Raw genomic sequence first — 25698 nt, forward strand, 5'->3', positions numbered from 1 at the left:
TTGAAATTTCGCGCTCAGATGGGGCTGCTTGCGTTAGCGCGACTCCCGGTGCAGGGGCGCTGCAGCGAAATCCAGCGAGAGTTCGCAATGTTCCCGGTGAAATGTCTTTTCGAGGGTGAAAAAGACATTCTAGACAAAGTCCAGAATGATTTCCGGCGCCAGGAGTTGCTTTGATCGAGAGTGCATGGACGGCACGAAAAAATTTCGGGGGGGGGGGGGGGGGCTGGAGCCCCATAAGTCCCCCCCCCCCTTGGCTACGCCCCTGGCGGCAGGTGATTATGTTATGGTGCAATGAGCTACTATACACACGTTGTCCAATACGCGGATGCGCATGGTAGACACAATACACGCAAGAGTAATCTTGTCCGCACAAAAAGTTATCGCGCTAACACATTTCGCGCTGTCTGCACGTCTCACAGGTTCTAGAGGCGATCGTCTAAACCAGTCTCACGTAGAAAGTTAAAGAGTGACTTTATGGCACGTTGTGCATGGTCAACTCTTCTTCACGCGCCTAAAATCTTTTCTTCCGAAAAGGGGCGGGACTCCAAGCAGTCATCACTAGACTTAAGTGTTCTTCGTTCGGCTGCATATTGAGGGCACACGCAAAGTATGTGAGCTATTGTCTCGGGAGTGTGACAGACGTTACAGTCAGGCTCCTGTGCGTGTACAATATTGTGAAGGTAGCGGTGAGTGTACGCCACAACGAGCTGTAATTGATTGATGAGTGTTTCCTGGCCTCTCCGCAACCGAAGTGGAGCCGGAATCGTAAACCAGTGTCAAGTCTATGGAGGCGCTCATGCTGATGTTTAGGGTTGTCCCATTGTCTCGGCATAGAGGTTTTTATGGCGTTATGGAGCAAGGCGTTGATGTCATACCGGGAAAAATGAATTTTTATAATGTTTCCGTCAGTGTGTGCGCCTTTCTTCCTTCCGCGTCAGCCTGTTCATTTCCAGCTATTCCACAATGACTAGGAATCCATTGCAGCACGATGGTATGCCCGGATTGAGACGCCTCAGCTAGCAGAGACATGATATCATAAACCAGAGGACTATATGCGGTTCTGTGATTCATATAATTGCTGATGAGTTGCAGTGCTGGTTTCGAGTCACAGATTGGATTGGATTGGAGTGAACTTTATTTATGCCTGCAGTTGGGCGCTCGCGCGCCCTGACGAGGGTCTACGTCATCTACGAAGTCGCCGTTACTCGGCGCGGGTCTCCGCTCGGCGTTGCGGGCTCGCTGGGTCCCTGCCTTTCGAGCGCCTCGAAGACCTGCTGGGCGGCCCAAAGCTGTTCGTCTCGGTCGTAGATCTTCGCGGCTGCCTCTAGCCGCGGTGGGAGCGTTCTTGATTTTGCATCTTCTGGATTTTTAACGCAGTCCCACAAGACGTGCGTGTAATCTGCGGCCTCCCTCCGGCAGACTCTGCACTTATCGGTCGGATATGTCTCGGGGTACATGCGATTCATCAGTCTCGGGCTCGGTAGCGATCCGGTCTGGAGCTGTCTCAGTACTATCGCCTCCGCTCGACTTAGCCTCGGGTGCGGAGGTGGGAGAGTCCTGCGAGCCAGGCGGTAGCCCTTCGTTATTTCATTGTAATCCGTCATGCGGTCCTTGGTTCCGAACCATGTCGGACGGTCTGTCGCCGGGGCGCGGTTGGTTAGCTCTCGCGTCGCTGCGTGTTTCGTCTTATTGTGGTTCTCATTGGGTTCCGATGCGTCGCCCGCATGCGCCGGGAACCACTTGAGTCGTACTTTTCGTTCTTGTAGTTTGACCACTCGCAGTACTCGCTCAGCTTCCCTGCAGATTTGGCCTATGGCAAAGTTTCGCACCGCCTGTCTCGAGTCACTCAGCACCGTGTGGCAGTCTGCGTCGGCGATGGCCAGGGCGATGGCTACCTCCTCCGCTTGTTCCGCTCCGGCGCTTCTCACGCTCGCTGCCGTCCTTGTGGCGCCGGTTGACGCCTCTATGACGACCGCTGCGAAGGCGTTTCGTTGGTATTCGGTCGCGTCCACGTACCGCGCGTGTTCGTCGTTGTCATGCTGGTCGATCAGAGCCTTGGCCCTCGCCGCTCTTCTTCCCTTATTTGAACTCGGGATTAATGTTCTTCGGTATGGGGTCGATTCTGGTCTGGCGTCGGACCTCTTCGGGGACGGGGAGCTTCATCTCCACCTCGTTCGAGCGTCCAATTCCCAGATCGTCCAGTATCTTCCTCTCGGCTTTGGTCATGGACAGCCGCTCCAGTTGAGAGGTCCGTTGCGCTTCGGCTATTTCTTCGAGCGTATTGTGTATCCCGATTTGTAACAAGCGGGTCGTGCTCGTGGACTCGAACAGGCCCAGCGCCGTCTTGTACGCTCTTCTGATGAGCACCTTGAGTTTGTTACGTTCGTGTTGCAGCCATCTGTGGTAGGCTGCAACGTACGCGACGTGGCTGATGACAAAGGATTGGACGAGCCTAATTAGGCTCTCTTCTCTCATGCCAGTCTTTAGGGAAGCGACTCGTTTGAGGAGTCGAATCACGTTGGCAACTTTTGCATTGAGACGGGTGATGGTTTTGCCGTTTCTTCCGTGCTTTTCGATGACCATGCCTAGGATCCTAATTTTGTCGACCTTGGGGATCACGTTGCCGGATTTGGTTACGATTCTGATTTATTCGTTTTCGCGTTGTCTGGTCTTGCCTCTGCTGTTTTTGGTAGGTAGGAGTATGAGAAGCTCCGATTTGCTCGGCGAACATCTCAGTCCGCTGCCTTCCAGCTGGTCTTCTATTGCGTCGACGGCGACTTGCAGCGCGCCCTCGATGTGGGCGTCGCTGCCACCGGTCACCTACAGCGTGATATCGTCCGCATAGATGGTGTGCCTGACGTCTTCGATGTCCCCGAGCTTTTCGGTCACTCCGATCATTACCAGGTTGAACAGTATCGGCGAAATGACCGATACCTGCGGTGTGGCGGTGCTCCCGAGCTTCTCTTGCGTCTGTAGGTCGCCTGCTCGTAGCTCGACGGTCCTGTCTGTGAGAAAGCCCTTGATGTAGTTGTAGGATCTTTCGCCCATGTTGAGCTTGGAGACTTGGGACAGAATCGCCGAGTGTTTCACCTTATCGAAGGCGCTCTGCAGGTCGAGCCCTAGGATTGCTTTGTTGTCACGGGCGCTGCCGCCATTATCGATGATTTGGTGTTTGAGCTGCAGCATCGCGACCTGCGTGCTGAGGTGCTGTCCGAAGCCGATCAAAGTGGCCGGGTACAGCCCTTCTCCTTCCAGGTAGTCTTGCCACCTGTTGAGCAGGACGTGCTCCAGCACCTTGCCCACGCAGGACGTGAGCGAGATGGGCCGGAGGTTATCCGTGTCCGGCGGCTTCTCCGGCTTGGGGAACAGGATGGTCTTGGCTGTCTTCCACAGCTTTGGCAGCGCGCCCGCTCTCCAGCACTTGTTGAAGTACTTTGCGAGGTTTTCAATCGAGCCGTCGTCGAGGTTCTTGAGCGCCTTGTTCGTGACGAGGTCCAGGCCGGCTGCCGACCGGCTGTTGAGGTCGTGCAGGGCCGCGCGTACCTCCTCGACATCGATGTCACGATCGAGCTTCGCGTTAGGCAGGCCGCTGTACGGTGCGTGTTGTTCGGTGAGTGTAGTCGGCAGGTATTTGTCGTTAATGCGCCTGGTGACTTCGTCGACGCCGTGTGCTGAGACCGCCCGATGTATAAGCCTGGCGAGTCTGTCCCTTTGGTGCGACTTGGTCTTGGTTTCGTCGAGTAGGTGCCGCAGCAGGTTCCACGTCTTCCCGCTGTGCATCTGCCCGTCTGCCGCGTTGCAGATCTCGTTCCACTGTTGCGTGCAGAGAGCGCGGCAGTGATCCTCGATCGTTCGGTTCAGCTCCGCCACCTTCTTTCTGAGTCTGCGGTTAAGCCGTTCTTTCTTCCAGCGATTGAGTATCGACTGCTTGGCTTCGATGAGATGCGCATGCCGGCTGTCTACTTTGTCGATCTCCGCGCCCGTTTCAATTTCTTTGGTCGCGTCGCGTACGCTCTTGGTGATTTCGGCCGTCCACGAGTCGATGTCTTCGATCTCGTCGTCACCGTCGCTCTTCTGGCTTCTGGCGTCTCGAAAGGCATCCCAGTCTATCCATCTGTGTGTTTTGATGCTGGTGTCGTTGTGTTCCGGTATACCGATTTCCACGATGATGTGGTCGCTGCCTAGGTCAGTCCCCGTGTTTCTCCAGGTGATCGCGCCCCGGATGTCGTTCTTGACGAACGTGAGGTCCGGAGTGGTGTCCCGGGACACGGAGTTACCGATTCTCGTCGGATGTGTCGGGTCCGTGATGAGGGTGAAGTCGAGTTCCATGGCGTCTTGGTACAGGTCGCGGCCCTTTGCTGTGTACTTGTTGTAGCCCCAGGCAGGGTTCATCGCGTTGAAGTCTTCGCACGCTATCAGCGTGTTGCGGCCCGCTGCGGTGCTGGCTCTGTGCAGTAATGTTTTGAATCTCTGTTTTCTCTGCGATGGGTTGCTGTATACGTTGAGCAGAAATATGCTTCCTTTTCTCTTCTTGCCCGGAATGATGTCGGTGAGTGTGTGCTCGATCTTGATATTGCTTTGCAGCTCGTGTTCGACGAACGTGAGTCCCTTCCTGACCAGGGTGCACACGCCTCTCCCGTCGGGCGGTCCCTTATGCACTCTGTACCCGGGGAGGGACGGTGCGTCGGTTAGTGTTTCTTGTAGTAGTATAACGTCCGGCTTGCGCGCGGCATGTACGATGTGTTGTTGGATGACTGCCTTCTTCCTTCCGAAGCCGCGACAGTTCCACTGCTACGCGGTTACACCTGCTGCTGCTGCTGGTGTTGCGTTGGCGGCCATGATTGCGTTGGCGTGTAAGGCGCTCCCTGGTTGGGTGGATGTTGCGCGAAGAGGGGCGCAAACGTCGGGTGGCTTACCATCGGCTGTAGGGTCCTTTCGATGTAGGCGAATCTGTTCGTGTTCTCGGCTTGGTAGGTGTCCATTGTTTGTTTCAATGCTGTCACTGCTGCGATGTTCGCCGTGATTAGCTGTTCGAGTTTGGTGAATGTCGCTTCGAATTTTGCTTCGAGGCTGTCGATGCGATCGTTTTCTGTTTGCGTACGCGTGGCCTCGATGGCTCGCTTCTTCGGTGCTGGTTCCTCTATGGCTTTCTCCAGGATGTTCGTTGTCGTTTCCTCGGTCTTGCTTGTGCTTGGCGTGGGTCACTGTAGAGGCTCGTTGTTGCATAGCAGCAACTGTCGGATCTCGGCAATCTCTCTCGTGAGGTTGTTGATGGTCGCTCGCAACGCCGCGTTTTCTTGTCTTAGGATTTCATTTGCCTCCCGCACCTTGTTATTATCTTCTTTCTTCGTGGCTTCGGTGATTTTGTGCGCGTTCCTTATATTGTTTCCTTTCGCTGCGTCGGCCCAGCTCACTCTCTCACGTGATGGTGACGTTTTCCTGCTGAGGCTTCTCTCGCAGCAGCTGCTGTCTCTGGATTTAGGCGCGCGGTTTTCCGGTGGGGTCCTTGACTTTCCCGCATCTGGCGGCTTGTCGAGTGGCGGGAAATCGCTCTCCGACAGCAGCTGGCGTTCGGCCTGTCGGCGCTCCCATTGTCGCTTGGGCACTACGTAGGGGATCTTGTATTTCGCCTTGAACGTTCGGTCTCCGGTCGGGTGTTCGTCCCCGCACAACTTACATGTTGGGGTACAGCGATGGTCTTCTGTAGGGTTCGCGAGTCCGCAGGCCCGACACGTCTTGATTGTGAGGGTCGTGCACACGTCCTTGCAGTGTCCCACTCGGCCGCACTGCTGGCAAACGTCGATCTATTTCCCGTAAAGGCGGCACGGTATCAGGGTGACTGAAGTTCGGTACCTTGGGTCCCTGGAACACCACGATCGCAGTGGTCGTGCTTCCAATCCTTTTTGCGCCCACTGCTAGCGGGTTCCTTTCGATGACGATGTTTTTATCTAGCTCATCGGCGCTCGCGTCGATAGGGATGCCTCTGATGACGCCGTTTACGGTGTCGTGAGGTGCCGTGCGATATGCGCTGACCTCGCAGGGTTTGCCTTGAATATATATTTCCTGGATTTTAGCGTACCTTGCTGCGTTGTCTTCGTTCGGTGTACTGACGACGATGATGTTCTGTTGCGTGTTGGGCCAGATGGTGTCCGTGGCGCTTTCCTCGCTCGTGATCTTGGCCGCAGCGAGTATGGCCGCAGCGACGGTGGTGGTGCCGGTCTTGACTATGTCCAGTCCCCCTCTGGGTCTGAAAACTATCTTGCTTTCTTCCAGTGGCATGGCTGGCATGCGTGCTGCCTTGATGGCCGAGGTTCTGACGTTCTTGTAGAATTTCGACCTCGTGCTTGTTTGACTCCCGCCGGGTCCGTCGGGCTTGCCGCTGGCGGGGGTCCGCTGGCGCAGCCTCGACATGCGTTCCCCCGCGAGCGTCCATCCGGCGTCGCTGTGGTATTCCTCGGGTGATATCTCTTTTCCGTGAACTTGAACACACATGTGATTATCCACGATCATTGTTGTTTGAGAGGGCGCCTCCATCTCGGAGCTGACGAGCGGCAGCCGCCGAGATGTACGGCAGGCCGCTGTCGGCGCGACGGTGTTGGGCATAGCGTCCGCGGAACGCGCCTAAGCCTAGCAATCCTTCGCACGGCGGCAGTTGAAGTAGTCACGAAATGTGGCAAAGAAAAACGCACCTCCGGGGTCAGCTGGTATCGGTCGATGCCGCTGGCCTTCACGGACACATTGGTGCAAGCAAAACTTTGGTTCGAGGTAATTAGCACTGCGTAATTGGCTAGCACTCACGGAGCCGATCTGTGGCTAGGGACGAGCGCTTCTTCTTCGAGGAGTCACAGAACACTGTCCACTTCTCGAGGCTTTGTTGCAGTATGTAGCGAATCACTTCTCGAACTTCGGTCAACTCAGCTGCTGTAGACGACGTTTTGTGTCCTATCTTGAACCATTGTGCGATCCCCATTCCAGGTACCGTGTAAGCCGCCGCGGCAGGGGTCTGTGTCACAGAACGATCTGCAAAAACACGTTCGGTATATCTATACATGTAAGCTGTGTAGAATAGCGCGAAATGCTTGAGCCCAGCAAGAGGCATTTTTGACTTCTTCGTTATTACGGGGATCGAGAGTCTTACTATTGGCTTTGCCATTGTCCAGAGGGTACTTCTGGTATGTCACGCGGTGCGAAGTCCGACGGCAATAAGTCTTGCTGCGACAACACGGCTTCTGAGTAGGCGGCGACAGGCCGTATGCTTGTGACGTTCGTCAGTGGATGATTCCTGTTCTAGTCAGTAGCCTTAGATACATTCGCAATGGCTCATGTTGCAGATAAACTCTAGCTGGGCACGCGCGTGCCTCTGCAATAGTGCCCCAAGTAGACGCAAATCGTGGTAGTCCTACACAAATTCTCAGTGCGCGAGCCTGAGCACTTTCAAGTGTGCGTACAGCAGTTGTACTAACCCGAGAAAGTACAGGCCCACTGTAGCGGAGGTAGCCAACAAAAAGTGCCTGGAAGAGCTGCAGAAAAGATTATTTGGGTGGTACCCCACGATTTCTTATTTATTTTTATTTACAATTACCTCACAGGCTCCATGTAGGATTATTATGTGAGGGGGACTAGACAATAATTTTTAACAAGAACACGAAAACAAACATAAGAAATTCTAAGAACCAGGTATTATACAATGGTAAAATGTAGTAGATATGGTGTAACATTGTAATAATAGTATACCTAGTAGGTTTTATACAAAATTGAGTGGACCTACATGATATCCCTTTAAAATCTATGAACATGATTTCAAGTCATCATGTGGTTAGCAGAAAGAGTCATAGATGGTTAGTATTTTATTTCTAAATGCCATATGGTCATGAATACAGACATCATCAGGGAGGTCATTCCATAGACGAATTGCACGTGGAAGCGTAGATGCGCTAAAGGATTGGGTGCGGCCGAAAAGACGAGTTAGACTTTGTTGATTATGAAGCCTGCGAGATATGCGATGTGGTTTTGATAGTGGCAAGGTATTTGCGTGCGCGCTGTAGACTATTTTATGCAATAAACAGAGAGCGGCTGTCTTCCTACGTGATTCCAAGGATGATAGCGATAATGAAGTCTCCATGCTAGTCACACTGGAATGTCGGTTATAGTTTCGAACAATGAAATGTCCATCGCGGTTTTGCACAGATTCCAGTAAGTTGATTAGATAGACTTGGTGAGGTGACCAGATGGATGATGCATATCCGAGTTGTGGACGAACAAATGTCTGGTATGCTAGTTTCCGTGTTATGGAAGGTGCCGCATGAAGATTACGTTTCAAGTATCCTAGTGTGTGTGATGCCGTGGCAGTAATTTTTTCAATGTGTGTTGACGAAGAAAGATTAGAAGTGAAGTTAATACCAAGGTACCTGTAGGTGGCTTGTAGTTAATACCAGGTACCTGTAGGTGGGTTTTGGCACGTAAAACACCATAATTAAATAAATTAAATTAATCAATTCCTTCGAAAATACGAATGTAAAGTACTTGTTTAAAACATCGGGCGCATTTTTCTTCTTGAATCAAATTACCGGTTTCATCCTTTAGAGCTAAGGTAGTCGGAGAGGAAGCCGGGGAAATGGTACGCCAGAATTTTTTTGCGATTGTTAGTCATTAAGGACTGTAAGTCATGCGAAAAAAACTTATGCTTAGCTTTACGAACAGCATGACAATATGTGGTTTTGCAGGATTTTTGTTTTAACCAAGATGCAGGAGTGTTTGGTCGTTTAGCTATCTTGAACAAGCATTTCTTTTTATTTTGTAAAGTTCGCAGAGATCTATGATAGCACGGTTTTGATAGGTTAAGTCGGAATGAAATTAAAGGTATATGTGTATGCAATAATGTCAATAACTTGTGTTTGAAAATCATGCAGTTTTCGTCGACAGTACGGGAGGAAACAGTAGGAATGAATGTATCGCAGAACGTCTCAAAACTAGAGTTAATGACAGTGTGATGAGTGTGATGGGGTGCTAATAGTTAGGTTCAAGATTTTGTGATCACTGAATCCATCAATGGCAGTAACGGCGCTAGTAACCTATGGATTTGACGCGAGAACAAGATCGAGAGTGTTAGTTCCTCGGGTAGGTTGGTCGACTAACTGTACTAATGAAAAATGGAGGTTGAGTTTAATGAATTCATTAGAGGAGCGAGAGGTGGAAGTTAAAGAGGACCAGTAAATGTCAGGGTAGCTAAAGATCACCTGTTAAGAATATATTTGCTTTAGGAAATTTCGCTGAAATAATGTCGAGAATGCCGCGCTGATCGGAAATGAAGGAAGGAGAGCTCTCTGGTGGTCTGGAACATACACCAGAATTAGTAAATGATGATCTGATGCAGACCCATATAATCTCCAATTGGCTGGGAATGTCTACAACAAATGATGGTATGGGATCTTTAACGGCGATTAAAACACCACCTCCTTTTTCACCTTCGCGATCTTTGCGGTAGATAGCGTGAGCGTTAGTGTCGGGAAAAATCTTATTATCTGAAATACCAAAATTGAGGCAAGTTTCCGTCATAGTTAGTATGTGGCGTTTGCAGTTTTCCAGGTAGGATTTAAGTTCGACACGTTTTTTCAGAATGCTGCTTATGTTAGTATATGCTAGAGATAACTGCGACGGCTCATCGTTCTGGCGCTGTGGTTGCGAAAAAACGGTAATATTTGCCGTCTGTTCCCGTGTGAGCTATCGCATTGACTGAACAACTGCTCATGATATGGCGTCGTAAACGTATATGATATTATCAGTTCGCAGTTTATCAACATTTAACTTGTATGACATGTTTTTTTGATTTCGAGAAATCACGCGAGTTTTTCCTAGCTACTCGCGTCTGCAGGGACTAATCTTCGCGTACTGCGAATCAGCTGCCCTTTAGCTCGAACCCATTTTCTAAGATGCGCTGTTTGTCCTTGAAATGTGTGAATTTAGTGATAATTGGTCTGCACTTGCCAGCATTCTATTTTCCAAGGCTCTTTCCAAGGATGTTTCCACACTTATGCCAAGGATCTGTGAGCAAAATTCTATTACTTTCTTTTCCGCAAAGGATCAGCTTTCGTCATGTACGTCTGGTATACCGAAAAAGACTAAATTTGAGCGCCGAAGTCGGTTCTCGGTATCATCACAGCGCGTTTCGATAGTTTTAAGTTTGTTACTCATGCAAAGAGCAGACTCGGGTGACCCAACAGATGAATTATATAGGCTCTGTTTTATTGCCTCGGTGTCGACCTCTAGTACGCAAAGTCGGGCTGCCAACTGTCGTAGTTCTACGTCCACAGATGCTTGCCAGTTCTTTAAGGCGTGAAGATCTTTTTGAATGTCATCTTAGCCTGATTCGATTCTTTGAACGGTCGCTAGGACAGTCGCCAGCACCGAGTCAGTGTCTGGACCAGGATTTGACTCAATATCGCCGGAGAGCAGCAAAAGCGTATCACCAACAAACGCTGCGACAATCTTTTTACAAGTGGTAACTACAAGTGACCATCTACCCGGACACAGCACCATAATAAGGAAGCGATTGTCACTCCTGACATAGCAGTAAGAGTGGTCTAAATAACCAAGCTGGAATAACAGCAATGGTGCGTGCTCCATCGTAGTATCGGTGCTGTGCCCCGGCGCAAGATCGCCGGAGAGTGGTTTATATGGCGCGCTCAGTTTGCTGATAGTGGCGTCACGGGTTGATGATCCGAGTGGCCAGGTGAAGGTATTGCTGCCATCTAAAAGCAGCACCCTTGCCCATCTGCGGGGCTGTAGATACTTGTGCAGCATGGTTCGGTGCTCAAGAAATCCGCAGGCACGCCAAGGAAAAGGGTCACCTGGAATAACAGCAATGGTGAGTGCTCCATCGTAGTATCGGTGCTGTGCCCCCCAGATAGATGTTCCAGACATATGTCGAATGATTTGAGTAAAGCTGTCTAGATTTTTTTTTTTTTTTTTGTGTTAATGCAGAGATGTGCTTCGAGCAAGATAAGTCACGGTCGATGATGACTCTGAGAAATTTGTGGTGGGTTGACGAAGGTATAATCTGCCCATTAATCATAATGGGGTAGCAGGCCATTGACTTTCGTGTAAATGCCATGGTTACACTTTTTGTCAGTGAGAGCTGCAGTCCTCGACTGTTCAGGTATGTCGACGTTATTGGCACCACACGCTGCAGCTTCGTTTGCACTTGCAAGTGCGTTAAGCTCGTGGCCCATATACAGATGTCATCTGCGTACACAGAGACCGAGATTGTGCCTGCGAGTTCTTTGACGAGTCCAACGAGAACGACATTAAATAAAGTAAGACTCAGTACACCTCCTTGAGGCACCCCACGATAGACGGGATGGTTCCTTGTTTCACCGTCTAGAGTAGTAATGAATGTCGTTCTCTCTTGAAGATAGCTGACTATCCACTGATGTAGAATATTTATATAGTTTATAAATATATATATATATATATTGAAAGGGGGTTTATTGCAGCTCGTATGCGGGATCGCAAGTGGCTCTTGATCGCGAGTCCTAGCTGTTCGCATCAGCAGCCCGAGCTCGGGTCTCGCGCCGCAGCGGTGGCAGTCCGCACAGCGCCACATGCATGTTACCCACTACAATTGCCCCCGCGGTGAAGAAGAGCCATCCTGGCAACCTAAGGTGATGACACGATAAGGGGGTCGTGGTACGGCTTCAGGCGGCTGATGTGAACCGTCTCGCGGCCACGGCGGCGTTTGTCCGAAGATGGCGTCACCGGTTCGACCACATAATTCACCGGCGATGTACACGCGACGATCCGGTACGGACCCTGATATTTCGGAGCAAGCTTTGGGCTAAGGCCTGGAGATTGGAAGGGCAGCTGAAGCCAGACGTGAGAGTCCACGGCGAAGGACTGTGTGGGCTGCCCGTTGTCGTGGCGATCTTTGTGGATTCCTTGGGTATCCGACGTGAACGAGCGAGCCAGTTGGCGGCACTCTTCAGCATGGCGAGCAACTTCGGAAAGAGGGGTGAATTCAGAGGCATCCGGATGATATGGTAGCATGGTGTCGAGGGTAGTGGATGGTTCACGTCCATAAAGAAGGAAAAATGGGGAGAAGCCTGTGGTAGCCTGAACGGCGGTGTTATACGCGTACGTCACAAAAGGGAGGACATCGTCCCAATTGGAATGATCAGACGCAACATACATGGTGAGCATGTCACCAAGAGTGCGGTTGAACCGTTCCGTTAGACCGTTAGTCTGTGGGTGATACGCCGTAGTGGTGCGGTGAATAGTGCGGCAAGCGGCGAGTAGCTCATTAATAACTTCGGACAAGAAGACACGGCCTCGATCGCTGAGCAGTTCTCGCGGTGCGCCATGCCGTAAGATGAAATGCCGTAACATGAATGCGGCGACGTCGCGAGCAGCAGCCGAAGCAAGTGCAGCAGTTTCGGCATATCTTGTGAGGTGGTCTACTGCGACAATTATCCAACGATTTCCTTTAGCAGTGGATGGAAGAGGCCCATAAAGGTCAATGCCAATCCGATCAAAAGGACGTGCAGGACACGGTAAAGGTTGCAGAGGGCCTGTCGTATGAGGAGATGTCTTGCGTCGCTGACAGGCTACACATGACCGAATGTATTTGCGGACATAAGAATACATGCCACGCCAGTAGTAGCGCTGGCGGAGCCGCTCGTAGGTTTTCAGGACGCCAGCATGAGCTTGTTGTGGGTCGGCGTGGAAATACGTGCATATGTCGGAGCGCAAATGGCGAGGGATGACTAGCAGCCATTTGCGACCGTCCGGCTGATAGTTTCGGCGGTACAAGATGGCGTCCCGTAGCACGAAATGGGTGGCTTGGCGACGAAGGGCTCGAGGGCATGTAGCCGTCCAAGAACTGTGAAGAATGTCAACGAGAGACACAATCCACGGATCTTTCCTCTGTTCAGACGGCATGTCGGTAACAGCAAGCGTAGCAACCGGGCACTCTATGGGTGAGGGTGGCGTTTCGTCGGATCGCATGGGCGATCGGGAGAGTGCATCGGCATCAGAATGTTGGCGCCCGGATCGATAGATGACGCGAATGTCAAATTCTTGGAGCCGAAGAGCCCAACGTCATAGACGACCTGACGTGTCTTTCAGTGACGCAAGCCAGCAGACGCGTGGTGGTCTGTCACAACATCGAACGGATGGCCATACAAGTAAGGGCGAAATTTGTTTAACGCCCAAACTATAGCCAAGCATTCTTTCTCTGTGACAGAATAATTGGTTTCTGCCTTCGTGAGGGCACGACTCGCATACGCAACCACATATTCCGGAAAGCCAGGCTTGCGTTGCGCAAGGACGGCTCCAAGACCAACGCCACTGGCGTCCGTATGAACTTCGGTCGGTGCAGTCGGGTCATAGTGGCGTAGAACAGGCGGTGAGGTAAGCAGACGACGCAAAGTGGTGAAGGCTTGGTCACATGCCGGAGTCCAATGGCGAAGGTCACCGGGGCCAGCCAGGAGCTTCGTCAGGGGAGCGATGATGCAGGCAAAATTGCGCACAAAGCGTCGAAAATAAGAGCAAAGGCCGATAAAACTTCGGAGCTTTTTCAGTGTAGTCGGCCGCGGAAATTCGGCGACAGCGCGAAGTTTGGCAGGGTCGGGAAGGACGCCGTCTTTGGAAACGACATGGCCAAGTATGGTCAGCTGGCGGGCGCCGAAGCGGCACTTTTTCAAGTTAAGTTGAAGGCCGGCGGTGGCAAGGCAAATAAGGACTTCGCGTAGACGAGAGAGGTGAGTGGTGAAATCAGGGGAGAAAACTACCACGTCGTCTAAATAACACAGGCACGTCTTCCATTTGAGGCCTCGCAGAATATTGTCCATCATTCTTTCGAATGTCGCGGGCGCATTGCAGAGGCCGAATGGCATTACTGTAAACTCATACAGGCCATCAGGCGTAATGAAAGCTGTTTTCGAGCGGTCGGATTCATCCACTGGCACTTGCCAATAGCCCGATCGCAAGTCCAAAGAAGAAAAGAATTCAGCACCATGTAGACAATCCATGGCGTCATCTATGCACGGTAGAGGATAGACATCTTTTCGTGTAATCTTGTTGAGGCGTCGATAGTCCACACAGAAACGAATCGAGCCATCTTTTTTCTTAATGAGTACTACGGGCGATGACCAAGGGCTGCAGGATGGCTTGATAACACCACGGTCAAGCATGTCTTCAACTTGCTCGGCGATGACACGACGCTCGGTGGATGACACGCGGTACGGACGCTGGCGTAATGGTGCGTGATGTCCCGTATCAATGTGGTGAGAGACGGTACTTGTGCGGCCTAATGATGCTTGCTTCCAATCAAAAGAGGCGTGAAAATCATTTAGAAGAGTAATTAGTCGCTCACGTTGTGTCGGCTCGAGGTCATCCGCAATGGAGCGACAAAAAACATCCGGTGGTACTCGGTTAGATGGCACATGGGGTGTCAGTGCTGCTACGTTGGCAGTATCTACGTCGTCGGCCACAGGGAAATGCACAATAGCGTCAGCGTCGACAGACTCGACGGTACCAATAGTCTCGCCACAGTGCAAAGCCAAAGTGTATGAATTTGGGTTTGAAATCAGTATTTCTGCAGCACCATGGTGAACCGTGAGAAGGGCGAAAGGCAACAATATAGGTTGGCGGCGAATGAAGACGGCAGCGGGTGTAAACATGACCGTCGCTTCGGCAAGCGATGCACATGAAAGAGGGACAAATACAGCACTGTGAGGAGGAAGGTCAGTATCCGAAGCTACACAGATCCTGCTAAGATCCTGAACTTGAAAGTCGTGACATGGCAAATCGCACAGAACGGAGAACTGAACCTCAGCACGTGCACAGTCAATGACGGCATGATGGCGCGACAGAAAATCCCAACCGAGAATGACATCGTGGGAGCAACAAGTTAGCACAAAGAAATCAATGGAATACAATATGTCTCGAATCAGCACCCTGGCAGTGCACATAGCGACTGGCTGAACTTGTGCACTGGCTGTTCTAAGCAATGGAACCGAAGGTTTCATGGTCACTTTCCGCAATGCACGACAAAGCTTCTCACTAATCACGGATACAGCAGCACCTGTATCGACGAGCGCAAGGCATTTGATTCCATCAACGGACACTTCAATAACGTTAGCGGGGGGAAAACGAGGACTTTGATGTTCCGACGATGACGCAGTTCGTGCCTCAGGAACTGCGGAAATCAGTTTTCCGCCTCAGTAGTACTGGCACTGGGTCTACGACGCATGGGTGAGAGTGAGCGCCGACGAGGGGAAGGCGAGCGACGAGTGCCGTAGAGCTGTGACTGCGGTGCCGGTATGTCATCAGCAGCGTAGACTTCCGGTGGTGGTCGCTGAGGCATACGGAAAGGTCGGAAGTCGGAGCTGGGTCGTCGCGGGGTGCCCACGAAGGCCGGCAAGCGCCGACGGCAGAAGCGCACAACATGACCCGGGGTACCGCAGGCATAGCATATTGGGCGGTTGTCAGCAGTGCGCCAAGGATGTGGCCCCCGCTGCTGTGCACTGAAAAAGGGATCCACCGGCTGGCGAGGCGAAGGCGGAGGAGAGAACACCGGCGGGCGAGGCGCTGAAGGCGGAGGAGAGAATCCCTGTAGACGAGGCGCCCGTGCAACGGCTTCAGCATACGTCAGAGGCGCGGCCACGGGAGCCGGCTGACACGGAGGTGGAAGAGCTTCGGTCACTTGCTCTTGAATTATCTGTCGGAGCGCTGGAGCCAAACCCCGCACCTCCACCAAATGAAAGGGGGTTTATTGCAGCTCGTATGCGGGATCGCAAGTGGCTCTTGATCGCGAGTCCTAGCTGTTCGCATCAGCAGCCCGAGCTCGGGTCTCGCGCCGCAGCGGTGGCAGTCCGCACAGCGCCACATGCATGTTACCCACTACAATATAGAATAATAGTTTATATGTAGAATAAAATGAGTGGTCACTTCATCTGCAGAGAACATACATCAGCCAAACATATTTTCTGAAAGTCCACACTAATCCTCAACATCCGTGTTTTAATACCGTTAACGATATGACACATGCTACACTCTTTCGTAATCGTCCCTCCGTAAGACAGCCTTTCTCGCTGCGTGTGAGGGAGCTTAGTGATGAAATGCATGTCTCACTCCTCGAGCTTCGCCTAAAGCATCCAGCCAAGCTGCTACCTCCTTGGGAGTGGCAGCTGATACAATGCAATATATCTTTCATGCAAGTTACAAAGCATGCTCCAGAGATTGAAATCCAAATGCATTTCCGGGAACTCCAGTACGAACACTCCTGCACGGAGTTTTACACAGACGCATCCAAGTCACACGACGGGGTGTCCTATGCAGCCGTCGGTCCGTCCTTCTCGGAATCCGATGTACTGCATCCGGAAACTAGCATCTTTACGGCTGAGGCCTACGCACTATTGTCGGCTGTAAAGCATATAAAGAAATCAAAACTGTAGAAATCAGTTATATATACGGACTCCCTTAGTGTTGTGAAGGCCTTGATGTCATTCTGTAACCACTAAAATCCGGTAATTAATGAACTCTATTCCGTCCTTTGTAAAGCATATATATATATATATATATATATATATATATATAACCAACATGTGATTATATTCTGGGTGCCTGGACATAGGGGCATCGACGGTAACGTTCTAGCGGACCAGATGACCCCATCAATTTTATTGCATGCAGTTAATGCTACTGCTTCGGTTCCTGTCACAGACCTGAAGCCTTTCTTAAGAAGGAAACTACGGAACCACTGGCAACGCATGTGGGACGAAGAAATAAATAACAAACTGCACGTGATAAAGCCATAGTTAGGTTCTTGGCCCACCGCAACAAAATCACGGCGAACAGATGTCCTATTCTGTCGTCTCAGAATAGGACACACATTTGGCACGCATAACTTTTTACTCACTGAAAATGATCCTCCAACCTGTGGTAGATGTGGGGAGAAGCTGACCGTCCTCCACGTCCTCCCGGAGTGTCGGGCAGCCAAATCTGAGAGAAAGAAACATTTTCCCCTAGCATACCGGCAGCACATCCCCCTTCATCCTGCAATGTTACTCGACCCAGAACCACTCTGACACCAACGCAGTCCTAGGTTTTCTGAAAGAAGTTGTGTTGCATGTTATTAGCCCCACACATTCGTAGCGTCTCCTCTCTTCAGAGGATGCCGCTGTGATAGCTGTTTCGTATATAGCACATGCCTCTAGGCCCTTGTGTTTCAAGGGCTCTGGCGAGGCAGTAGTGCTCCAGGTAATTTTGCCATTTCACATATTTTCTATTTTGCATCATTCTTTCACGATGGATTTTAATGGTCATAGAAAACGTCAGTTGTCATCGACATAATCTTATTACAGATAGATTTTACATACTCAAGAGCGACTATATTTAAGGCCTCTTTACAGCCACGTCACATCAACCTCATAGAACTCATAACTACATTGCAAACGCATCACCACGGACCTGGCGCTCTTTGGCCATACCTGGCCCTTGCGCCAATAAACACCATACATTCATTCATTCATAATTTCGGACAATCCTTCGATGTTGCCTCGTGCGGCCCATCGCAGTTAGGGCACTTCAAGTCAGAGCCAGCACACGTCAACTCATCGTGATCACCACCACAGCGGGGACATGTCTTCTTGTTCATGCACACAGCACTTACGTGCCCAATTGTCTGGCATTTATGGCACTGTAATGGCCTAGGGACGTATGGATGGACAGGATGCCTCAGATAACCCACTTTTACATGTGTTTTAAGTTGTCTCCCTCAAAAATGAGCATTATGCACCTCGACCGTCCAGAGCGGTGTATGTCTGTGATATGGACAGCTGAGAAGATTAGCGTTGGTGGATCGCCATCATCAATATCTGTATCCATATCGTAGATCACACCGGCGGTGGTGCTGCCTCCACGTACGATGAATGAGCGCACAAGTATATTTCCTAGCTGAGTCACAGCTTTTAATGTGTTGAGGATGGTTCGTGTAGTCACATCAACAGTAAGTATGTTTCTTCTGGGATTAATTCGGACCTCTCAGATTTGCCCTGGAGCCAGCCTCTCGAGATAGGCAGTGAGAGTTTGCCTATTCAGGTTGCCTGTAGCAGCGATGGGGATGTATAGGCGATTGTGTACGCTTGCTGTGAGGGCGGCTTATTGTAGTTAAGCTCACTCACGCTTGATGTGCTACGAAGTTTCCTCTTCAACCGGCGAATTGGGGCCTCGGTATATCCAACGTCGATTTCCATGTCGCTGGCGTCAGAGCAGCTCGATGACCTGCAAGGTCACGTTCAGGTGGTCGGGCACTGCAGACCGACTTGCAGCTTGGAGGCCAGCTCCCAACCTTGGCGGCAGAGGGGGCGGAACGTCCGTCATTGCTTTTGATACTGTACCCACCACGGGGGCATCGGTACGCAAAAATTTAAAAGCCAGAGCGAAGCAAGAATAGCAGCTGGTCAAGAACTCGTCTTCTTAAGGTGGAGAGGTCGGCCTGAGTGAACTGCCTCTAGCCTGGTACTCCACGCTGGGGAAGGGATTTGCTTAATGCAAATAAAGCTTGCGTCTTAGGCTGTAAATATATATGTATACGAGCTATTGAGTACTTATAGTTTTTCAGGAATTTTGTGTGTGGTACCCGTACTACAAAAGTGCATGGAACGGAAAATGAAGGCAAGTGCGAAGCTTCTTTTTTTTTCTTCTTCTTCTTTCTGAGGACCGCGTTTGGGCTTCCTTTGTAGCTTCGTGCTGCAAGTCGTATGAATGACATTTTTTCGCTTTCGTGAACCTTTCTCCACACCGAGTGCTTCCGCGAAATTAAATAGACGTGGCCAAATATATCAGTTTTGCGCTTTAGGTGGGCTGAACGATGCCTTGTACATATTTCAGATATCTGTACTTCTGTTGTGAAGCGTAGACATTGTAAAAATAGCTTTTCAAAATTGCCAGAATGCGAATTTCGGTATTTTTAAATGAAGAATTAACTCAATATTTCTTGTGGAACCGGGCATAGATGTTATTTAGCTCCTTCGAAGGCAAACAGTTCCATTCAAATCAGTTCATCAATTGCCGAGCACGACAATTTCCGCTTTCGAGTGTAATGAAAAGGGCGCCCGATGTAAAGCCTATCTGTAACCAGCTAGTTGGTCAACAACTGAATTTCAAGCCCACACTTCGCAAAGTTAAATATGGCCGCTGTACAACAGAACCATCGCTTGTGCCTTACAGAAGCCGCACAGAACAGAAGTGGCCAAGGGAGAACTTATGCCATGCCTGCGCGTGCTTGTTTTCCCATCAGCCTTGATTAATCCTGGTTTATTTGACTGTAAAAGCCTCATAAATGTAACTACGTTCATAAAATTGAAGGCAGCAACAAAAATGATGCCTTTTGGACGTCTCGGCCCCTGCAGTTGTCCACAATCGCGAGCGCGCAAAGCATGTGTGCCGTGCGCAGACATGAGGCAAGGCACCAAAAGCGCTTTATTATCGGACGCAGCGGTATATAGGTAAATAGAAGTATTGACATGCGCGCTATAGCTACCACGTGCGCTCGAAAGCATGACGGTGCGCATGGTCGTTACATGTACCACAATGACGGCGTCTGCGAATATATCACCACCATAAACGCAGAGACACGGTACTGCTAGGACACCCTATGAATGGTGACAGTGCAGGCGCCTTCATTCTACACCCTCGCAATTTTTGTTAATAACACCACTCGAGAGTCGACCACACGACATCTCAGCTCCTTACAACGGCAAGAAGCAGCGAGATCAGCGCGCAAAGTAATTTCCAGTTCGAATGACGTCTGCTAGCTGTTCTCTTCAAAAGTGCACGCGCCCTACATCTTTGTTATCCACGAGGCCCCTTCGCGCACCGCCACGAATAGCCAGGCCACGCAGGCGCGGGTATTTGCAATGACCCCTTCTGCTTCTTTTTATGGCAGTACCTCGCACGTGCTCATACATTTCCCTTCCTTTCATTTCCCTTTATTCCCAGGCGCATGCGCGGGTTCCAGTAATAATAATAATAAGAATTAACAGTGCATCGCAGATGAAACATCTCAATCTACACCTGTTTTCTTTCCGGCTTTTCACAAACAAGACTGCGCAGATAGCCCCGGCAGCGCCTGTGTCTTCCTGATGCGAACAGCGTAACATACGATGCTCGCACTGGAAAGCGCCTTGCGCGCTTGCGCATATTGTTGCCGATGTCACCGTTATAAGATGCTGACGTGCCATGCGGGCAATGCGGTCGACGCTCGCGCGATATTATTAAAAAAATTTTACAAGCGTGTGCGCATAAGTGTGCAAAAGCGTGCTACATTTTTCAATCATTAGACAAAGATTGCTCAGTGAAGAGACACTCGTGAAAGCCAAGTGGCACTATCTGCCGATTTATCTGTGGCTTTATCGTCAGCACGTGGTTTGCACACGCCCACCGCGAGGCAGCGCATCACGAAAGGGGCTCTCCCCCCCGCGTTCGCTCAGTGCTTGCAGAGTTCCTGTCAGAAGCGACATGGCGAGCTTGGCGAGCGCTCGAAAGCCTGACCAAAAGTGCACGCTGCTCGTGCTGCCGGACCAAGTGCTGGCGGGCGTGTTCACCTACCTTAGTCCCGCTGACCTGATAGTCCTCGAAGCGGTTTGTCGACGCCTTCAGCGCGTCGCCCGCACCCCTGGCGTGCTTCACTTCACGAGCTTCCACTTCACGCATCCTCCGGAGCTCTTCGCCGAATTTGTTGACGCCGTTCGAGCATGGGCCATCGTCGAACTGGACATCAACAACTGCGTCCAGCTGGACACTGTCGTCATTGGGGACTGCCTGCGCCTTTGCGTCAACTTGACCACACTTCGTTGCATCAACACGAAGGTTCTTCCATCAACTCTGCTTGCTCTCGCAGCGAACGAGCTGAGCAAACTAACGTGCCTGGAATGGTCGCTCTACCGTGACCGGCGCGCGCACACGAAGCTTCTGCTAAAGCACCTCAAGAGAAACGAGGTGACCCTTGGGCTGCAATCCCTGCAGCGCATGTACGTCGAGGTGGCTCCCACAAAGGCGCTCACAGACTTCCTGGTTTACGTGTTGAAGCGCTGTCCATCAATTGTCTCCGTTCACTTGCACGAACAGAACAGAAGTCGCCAATGGTCTCGCCTATTGCGCTTGACGCTCGAGACCTACGTCAAACGCAAGAACTGGAAAGTGTTCACTTATACTACGGATCGCGTGCGCAGTACTCGTCGTATTAAATTTAGCGCGCAGGATCAGCCACCTCCGGTCGACAACAACCTCATAAAAGCTTGCCGAGCTGATGTCATCAGGTACGGAAACGTGAGTGTGATTCAGAAGCCGCGTGGTAGCGTACGCACTTGCGCCAAGCTCGACTCCTGCACAATACCGACAACTGAGGGCCTCACCCAGCTTCTGCTGTGCCTGGAGCACCCTCTTTCGTGGGCGCGTCTCCGCCAGATGGCTACAAGGGACGGTAACTTGTGCGAGCTTCGCGCCCTGACGCTCGCCACTGCTCTCGGACCCCGTGCGAAGATAATCCCTGAAGAAGTCACGCTGGGCCAGTTTGTATCCGCTTGTTCTGGGCTCCGGGAACTGAACCTCTCGTCCTTCCACGTCGGCGAATTCGACTGCTGCGAAGCGTTAAGCCAGGCCATTGTTCCTCACCTTAGATCGCTCTCGTTGCCGGCGTGCGCGCTGAGCACGCCCACGCGTTTACCGCAACTGGTGAACGCGTCTTTTCGGCTGAGTGTGCTGGACGTCCGCGGCCACAGATCACGCAAGTCTGGTGTCTGCACTGCGTGCGGAGACAAGTCGACTTGCACAAGTGAATGCCTGTACTCGCTGCATGCGCTGTGCCCACTCGAGCGGTTAACGCTGTGCGACCTTCGAAACGTCGACACGCTGGACTTTCTGCTCGACTGCTCGGTTGCCGAGCTGCGGCTGGGCGACCTTGGCCCCTGGTGTCTGCGAAATCTCCCAAGTCTGTCGCCGCTGCAGGAGTTGTGCTCGCATCTGCGCTGCCTGACGCTCCACAGCGAGCGCCTGCCGGACGACTTGCGCTTCCTGAACCAGCTTCAACCCGCGCCGAGTCTGCGCCGCCTCTGCGTCGCTGTGCGCAAGGTATCGTCGGACCAGCGAGCCGGCCTGCTCGACTTCCTGCAGCGCATTTTCCCCAACGCCCACACGCTGCACGTGCACTCGCTGGCGCGCGACGGACCCCACTTCGAGCTCATCTGGACGCGTCTGCCGAACGAAGACGTCCGGACGGAGGTGCTGCCGACCGACAAAATGCAGCTGTGCCGAACCTGCGACTACACAGGGCTGCAGAAACCGTTCCTGGGACAGTCTAAATATGCCCATCTGTGAGCCTTATCAATGACATATCTATACGTTGGGTCCCCTTGGTGCTTTGCAACAAGACTCGCAGCAATCGTCTGTAATAACGAGTTCGTGAACGTGGAGGAACCACCTTGCCATAACTTAACATTTTTGTTGTTTCTCTTTCACCGGTGCTTTCCGAGTTCGACTAAATGTACGGCAGAATGCATGTAAAAATTGAAGAGAATGTATATGCCTTTTATTTGTATTGGTTTAAATAAAACAGTTTTGAGTGAAACGTTCGGTGAATCGACTGAAATCCACAGGGAAAATGTAAGGAGCAATAATAGTAACCGTTAACTAGCGTAAAATATATTATGGTGGAGTCACACGCTAGGAACTACAGTGAAATGACAAAAGGGTTAGAGGCCGAGAAGTTCACTATACGTCACCCTTGTGCCATGACAGTAAGGCAGATACTGTCAAAGGTCGGCAAACGTTGTGAAGTTTGTAAAAAAAAAAAAAAAATGACCACAACATTCGTTTTTTTCCAGTTGTAGACAACCAGCGGAAACTACGGTGACGACATCGCTTAATGCGCAACTGGCTTAGTCTGAACGCCGTCGATCGACTTGAAGCATTGTTTGATCCATAGTTTCGTACAATCATAACTAGATGGCGCTATACGGGAGCTGTAATCGGGGCGGTTTAGCTAGTATGTAAATTGTGGGAAGTACATGCCTAAACTTGGTCCTTCTGGCTCCACACACCTTCGTAACTTTGTAAACTCGATTTTCGACGAAACAATGTTATAAACAATTAAAGAAGCCATACGAAAATCGCCTGACGGCATGACTTGAATACAGGACCTCTAATCACAGAAGCCCGATTTGAAACCATTACGGCACCGACACATGCACCGACCAGTGGCATAGAACGCCCTTACAAATTTTTTCGCGGGCGAGTCAGCGCGGCGAGACGCTTCCTGCGTTTCGATTTGGCCACCTCGACAGGCTCAACCGCTGCAATTAGAAGTAGGGCTACCACCTGTGTCTGAAACCACGTGTCTGTGGCGTAGTTGGCTCCGACATGGAACCACAAAGGGACAGCGAACGCTCTCGCACCGAAGCGCGGTTGTAGAGGCCATCTGTGTGACACCACGCGTATGTGACGTATTGCCTATCTGATGAGGGGATAGAGGCTCATATTCACTCCGACGTTGCCATGGGACGGCTGCGAGTGGTTCGTACGCTCGAGGAACAGCGAATGTTCTAGGAACGACAGCAGCGGCGGGAATGTGACCGTCGCGCCGCCTACGCGGCGGTGAGAGAACAAGAACGCGCCCGCGCCGCCTGATGCAACCGTCGACGTCGGGCCGATCCACCTGCCCGGAAAGAAGAGCGTGCCCGCGACGCCGAACGCATGAGACGGCGTCGAGACGGTGCCGATGCGGCCGATGGCCGTAACAACGACTTCGCCGGTGCCAACGCGAGGTTTCGGAGAGGCTTTCTCGACCGTGACTTTAGATCGGGCTGTCGGGTGTACAACAGACTATGGTTTGGCAAGGTTTGGCAAGGACTTGGCAAGGCTTGACAAGGTTTGGCAAGGACAACAGACAAGGTTTGGCAAGGCAGACGGGCTTACAAGACAGCGCTGGGTTTAATGGAGACCACGAGTACGGCTCGGCTCTTGCAGCTCGGCGTCCATAACACCCTAGAAGAAATAGCCGAGGCGCAGCTCACCACGCAATTCGAGCGCCTCTCTACCACCAAGACGGGCCGCAGTATATTGACGTCCCTGGGATACAACCCCCAAGCTCCCAGCCGGCAACCGTGCGAGATCACAGATGAGGCGCGGGCCCACATTTACGTGGACCCCATCCCGAAGAACATGCACCCAGAATACAACCAAGAACGGCGGCAGGCGCGGGCCAAGGCCCTCACCGAGCAACACGCCCAAGACCCCCACGCCCGCTACGTGGACGCCGCGGAATACAAGCGGGAAGGCTTCGCGGCAGTGGTCGTTGCGGCGGCTACCGGCACCAAGACAACGGCAGCGAGCGTGCGGTGCACGAACGCCACAGACGCCGAGGAGGTTGCCATCGCTCTGGCGATCACCGAGGCCGAGTGTCGCACCGTGCTCAGCGACTCGAGGAATGCCATGCGCAACTTTGCCAAGGGGCGAATATGCGCGCCGGCGGCCGCCATCATCGGCAAGCTCCAACTTCAAGACCGCGGCAGCACCGTCCGTATCAAGTGGTTCCCGGCGCACGCCGGCGAGTGTGCATCCTCACCGAACCACAACGAGACGGCCAATTCGGCGGCGCGAGCGCTTACCTTCCGCGCCCCCGAGAGTGACCGTTCCGTGTGGTGGTTCGAAACCAAGGACAGATTGACTAGTTATGCCGAAGTAACCAAGTGTTACCGCTTAGCTCGACGGACAATGCCGCCTCCGCACCCGGCACTCAGTCGGGAGGAGGGCGTAATCCTAAGACAAATACAGACCGCGTCACTCCTCGCCCCCGCAATGCTGCACGTGCTTCACCCAGAGCTCTATCCGAGTGGGCTGTGCGGTGTTTGTGCAGCGGGTCCGGCGGACCAATGGCACATCATGTGGGACTGTGCCAGGTTCCCGACGGCAGCTACCTCCAGGACTTACCCGCCAGAACTTCAAAGTGCACTGCAGTCAGCAGACAAGGACTCACAACTATGGGCCGTCCAGCAGGCCCGGGGTGCGCTCGAAAAGCACAAACCTCATGACCCACTACAAACGGGCCCAACTGGGCTAGTGCAGAGTAGGGTATAACCCCGGGTCGACGCTTGGCCAGCGTCACGACTCGTTAAATCGTCGTTTGCCGGCACTTTATTAAAGTTATTCCTATCCTATCTCCGAAATCAACGGAATACGATCCGAGGAACGACACGTGGCGCGATTCTTCTCGTAGCGCGTGTGCTGCTGCAAAACATTTCCGTGTAACTTTGTGTTGCACGTGCAGTCGTACCGCCGTGCCGCGCAACACAGCTTTGCTGGTCTACCTCCTTCACAGGGTACAATGGATTTTCATTTTTTTTACCTACATTGGTTACACGAGTGTAGCTAGTGTAGGAAGCCGACATTTCTTTACTTGGTGTAGAAAAGTGTAGCTCCGCCCACCTCCGTGAAGCCATTTTTACAGCTGTAGTGTAGCTTGAAAACAACACTTTCTACACTGCAGTCTCGATGAGTGTATTATTATCATCATTATCAATATTATTATGATTATTATTATTATTATTATTATTAGTTATGAAAACATACAAGTACGCAAAGGAAACAAAGAAGTAAGAAAGAAAATAGCAAATAAACAAGTGGGCAGCGACACGGACAAAAAAA

General features: G+C 51.6%; 2 protein-coding genes across 3 annotated transcripts in view; both read left to right on the top strand.

The window, feature by feature from the left end:
* Positions 1–25698, top strand: part of LOC126545287 (U-scoloptoxin(11)-Sm5a-like) — a 211381-nt gene that overhangs the window by 78226 nt on the left and 107457 nt on the right. The gene's annotated exons all lie outside the window — the stretch shown is intronic.
* On the top strand, positions 20458–22624 carry LOC126545265 (uncharacterized). The gene has a single exon (XM_050193048.3). The coding sequence runs from the start codon at positions 20518–20520 to the stop codon at positions 22372–22374; it is 1857 nt and encodes a 618-aa protein (XP_050049005.2). The 5' UTR covers positions 20458–20517; the 3' UTR covers positions 22375–22624.

This window comes from Dermacentor andersoni, chromosome 1 (assembly GCF_023375885.2).
Source record: "Dermacentor andersoni chromosome 1, qqDerAnde1_hic_scaffold, whole genome shotgun sequence".
Lineage (NCBI taxonomy): Eukaryota > Metazoa > Arthropoda > Arachnida > Ixodida > Ixodidae > Dermacentor > Dermacentor andersoni.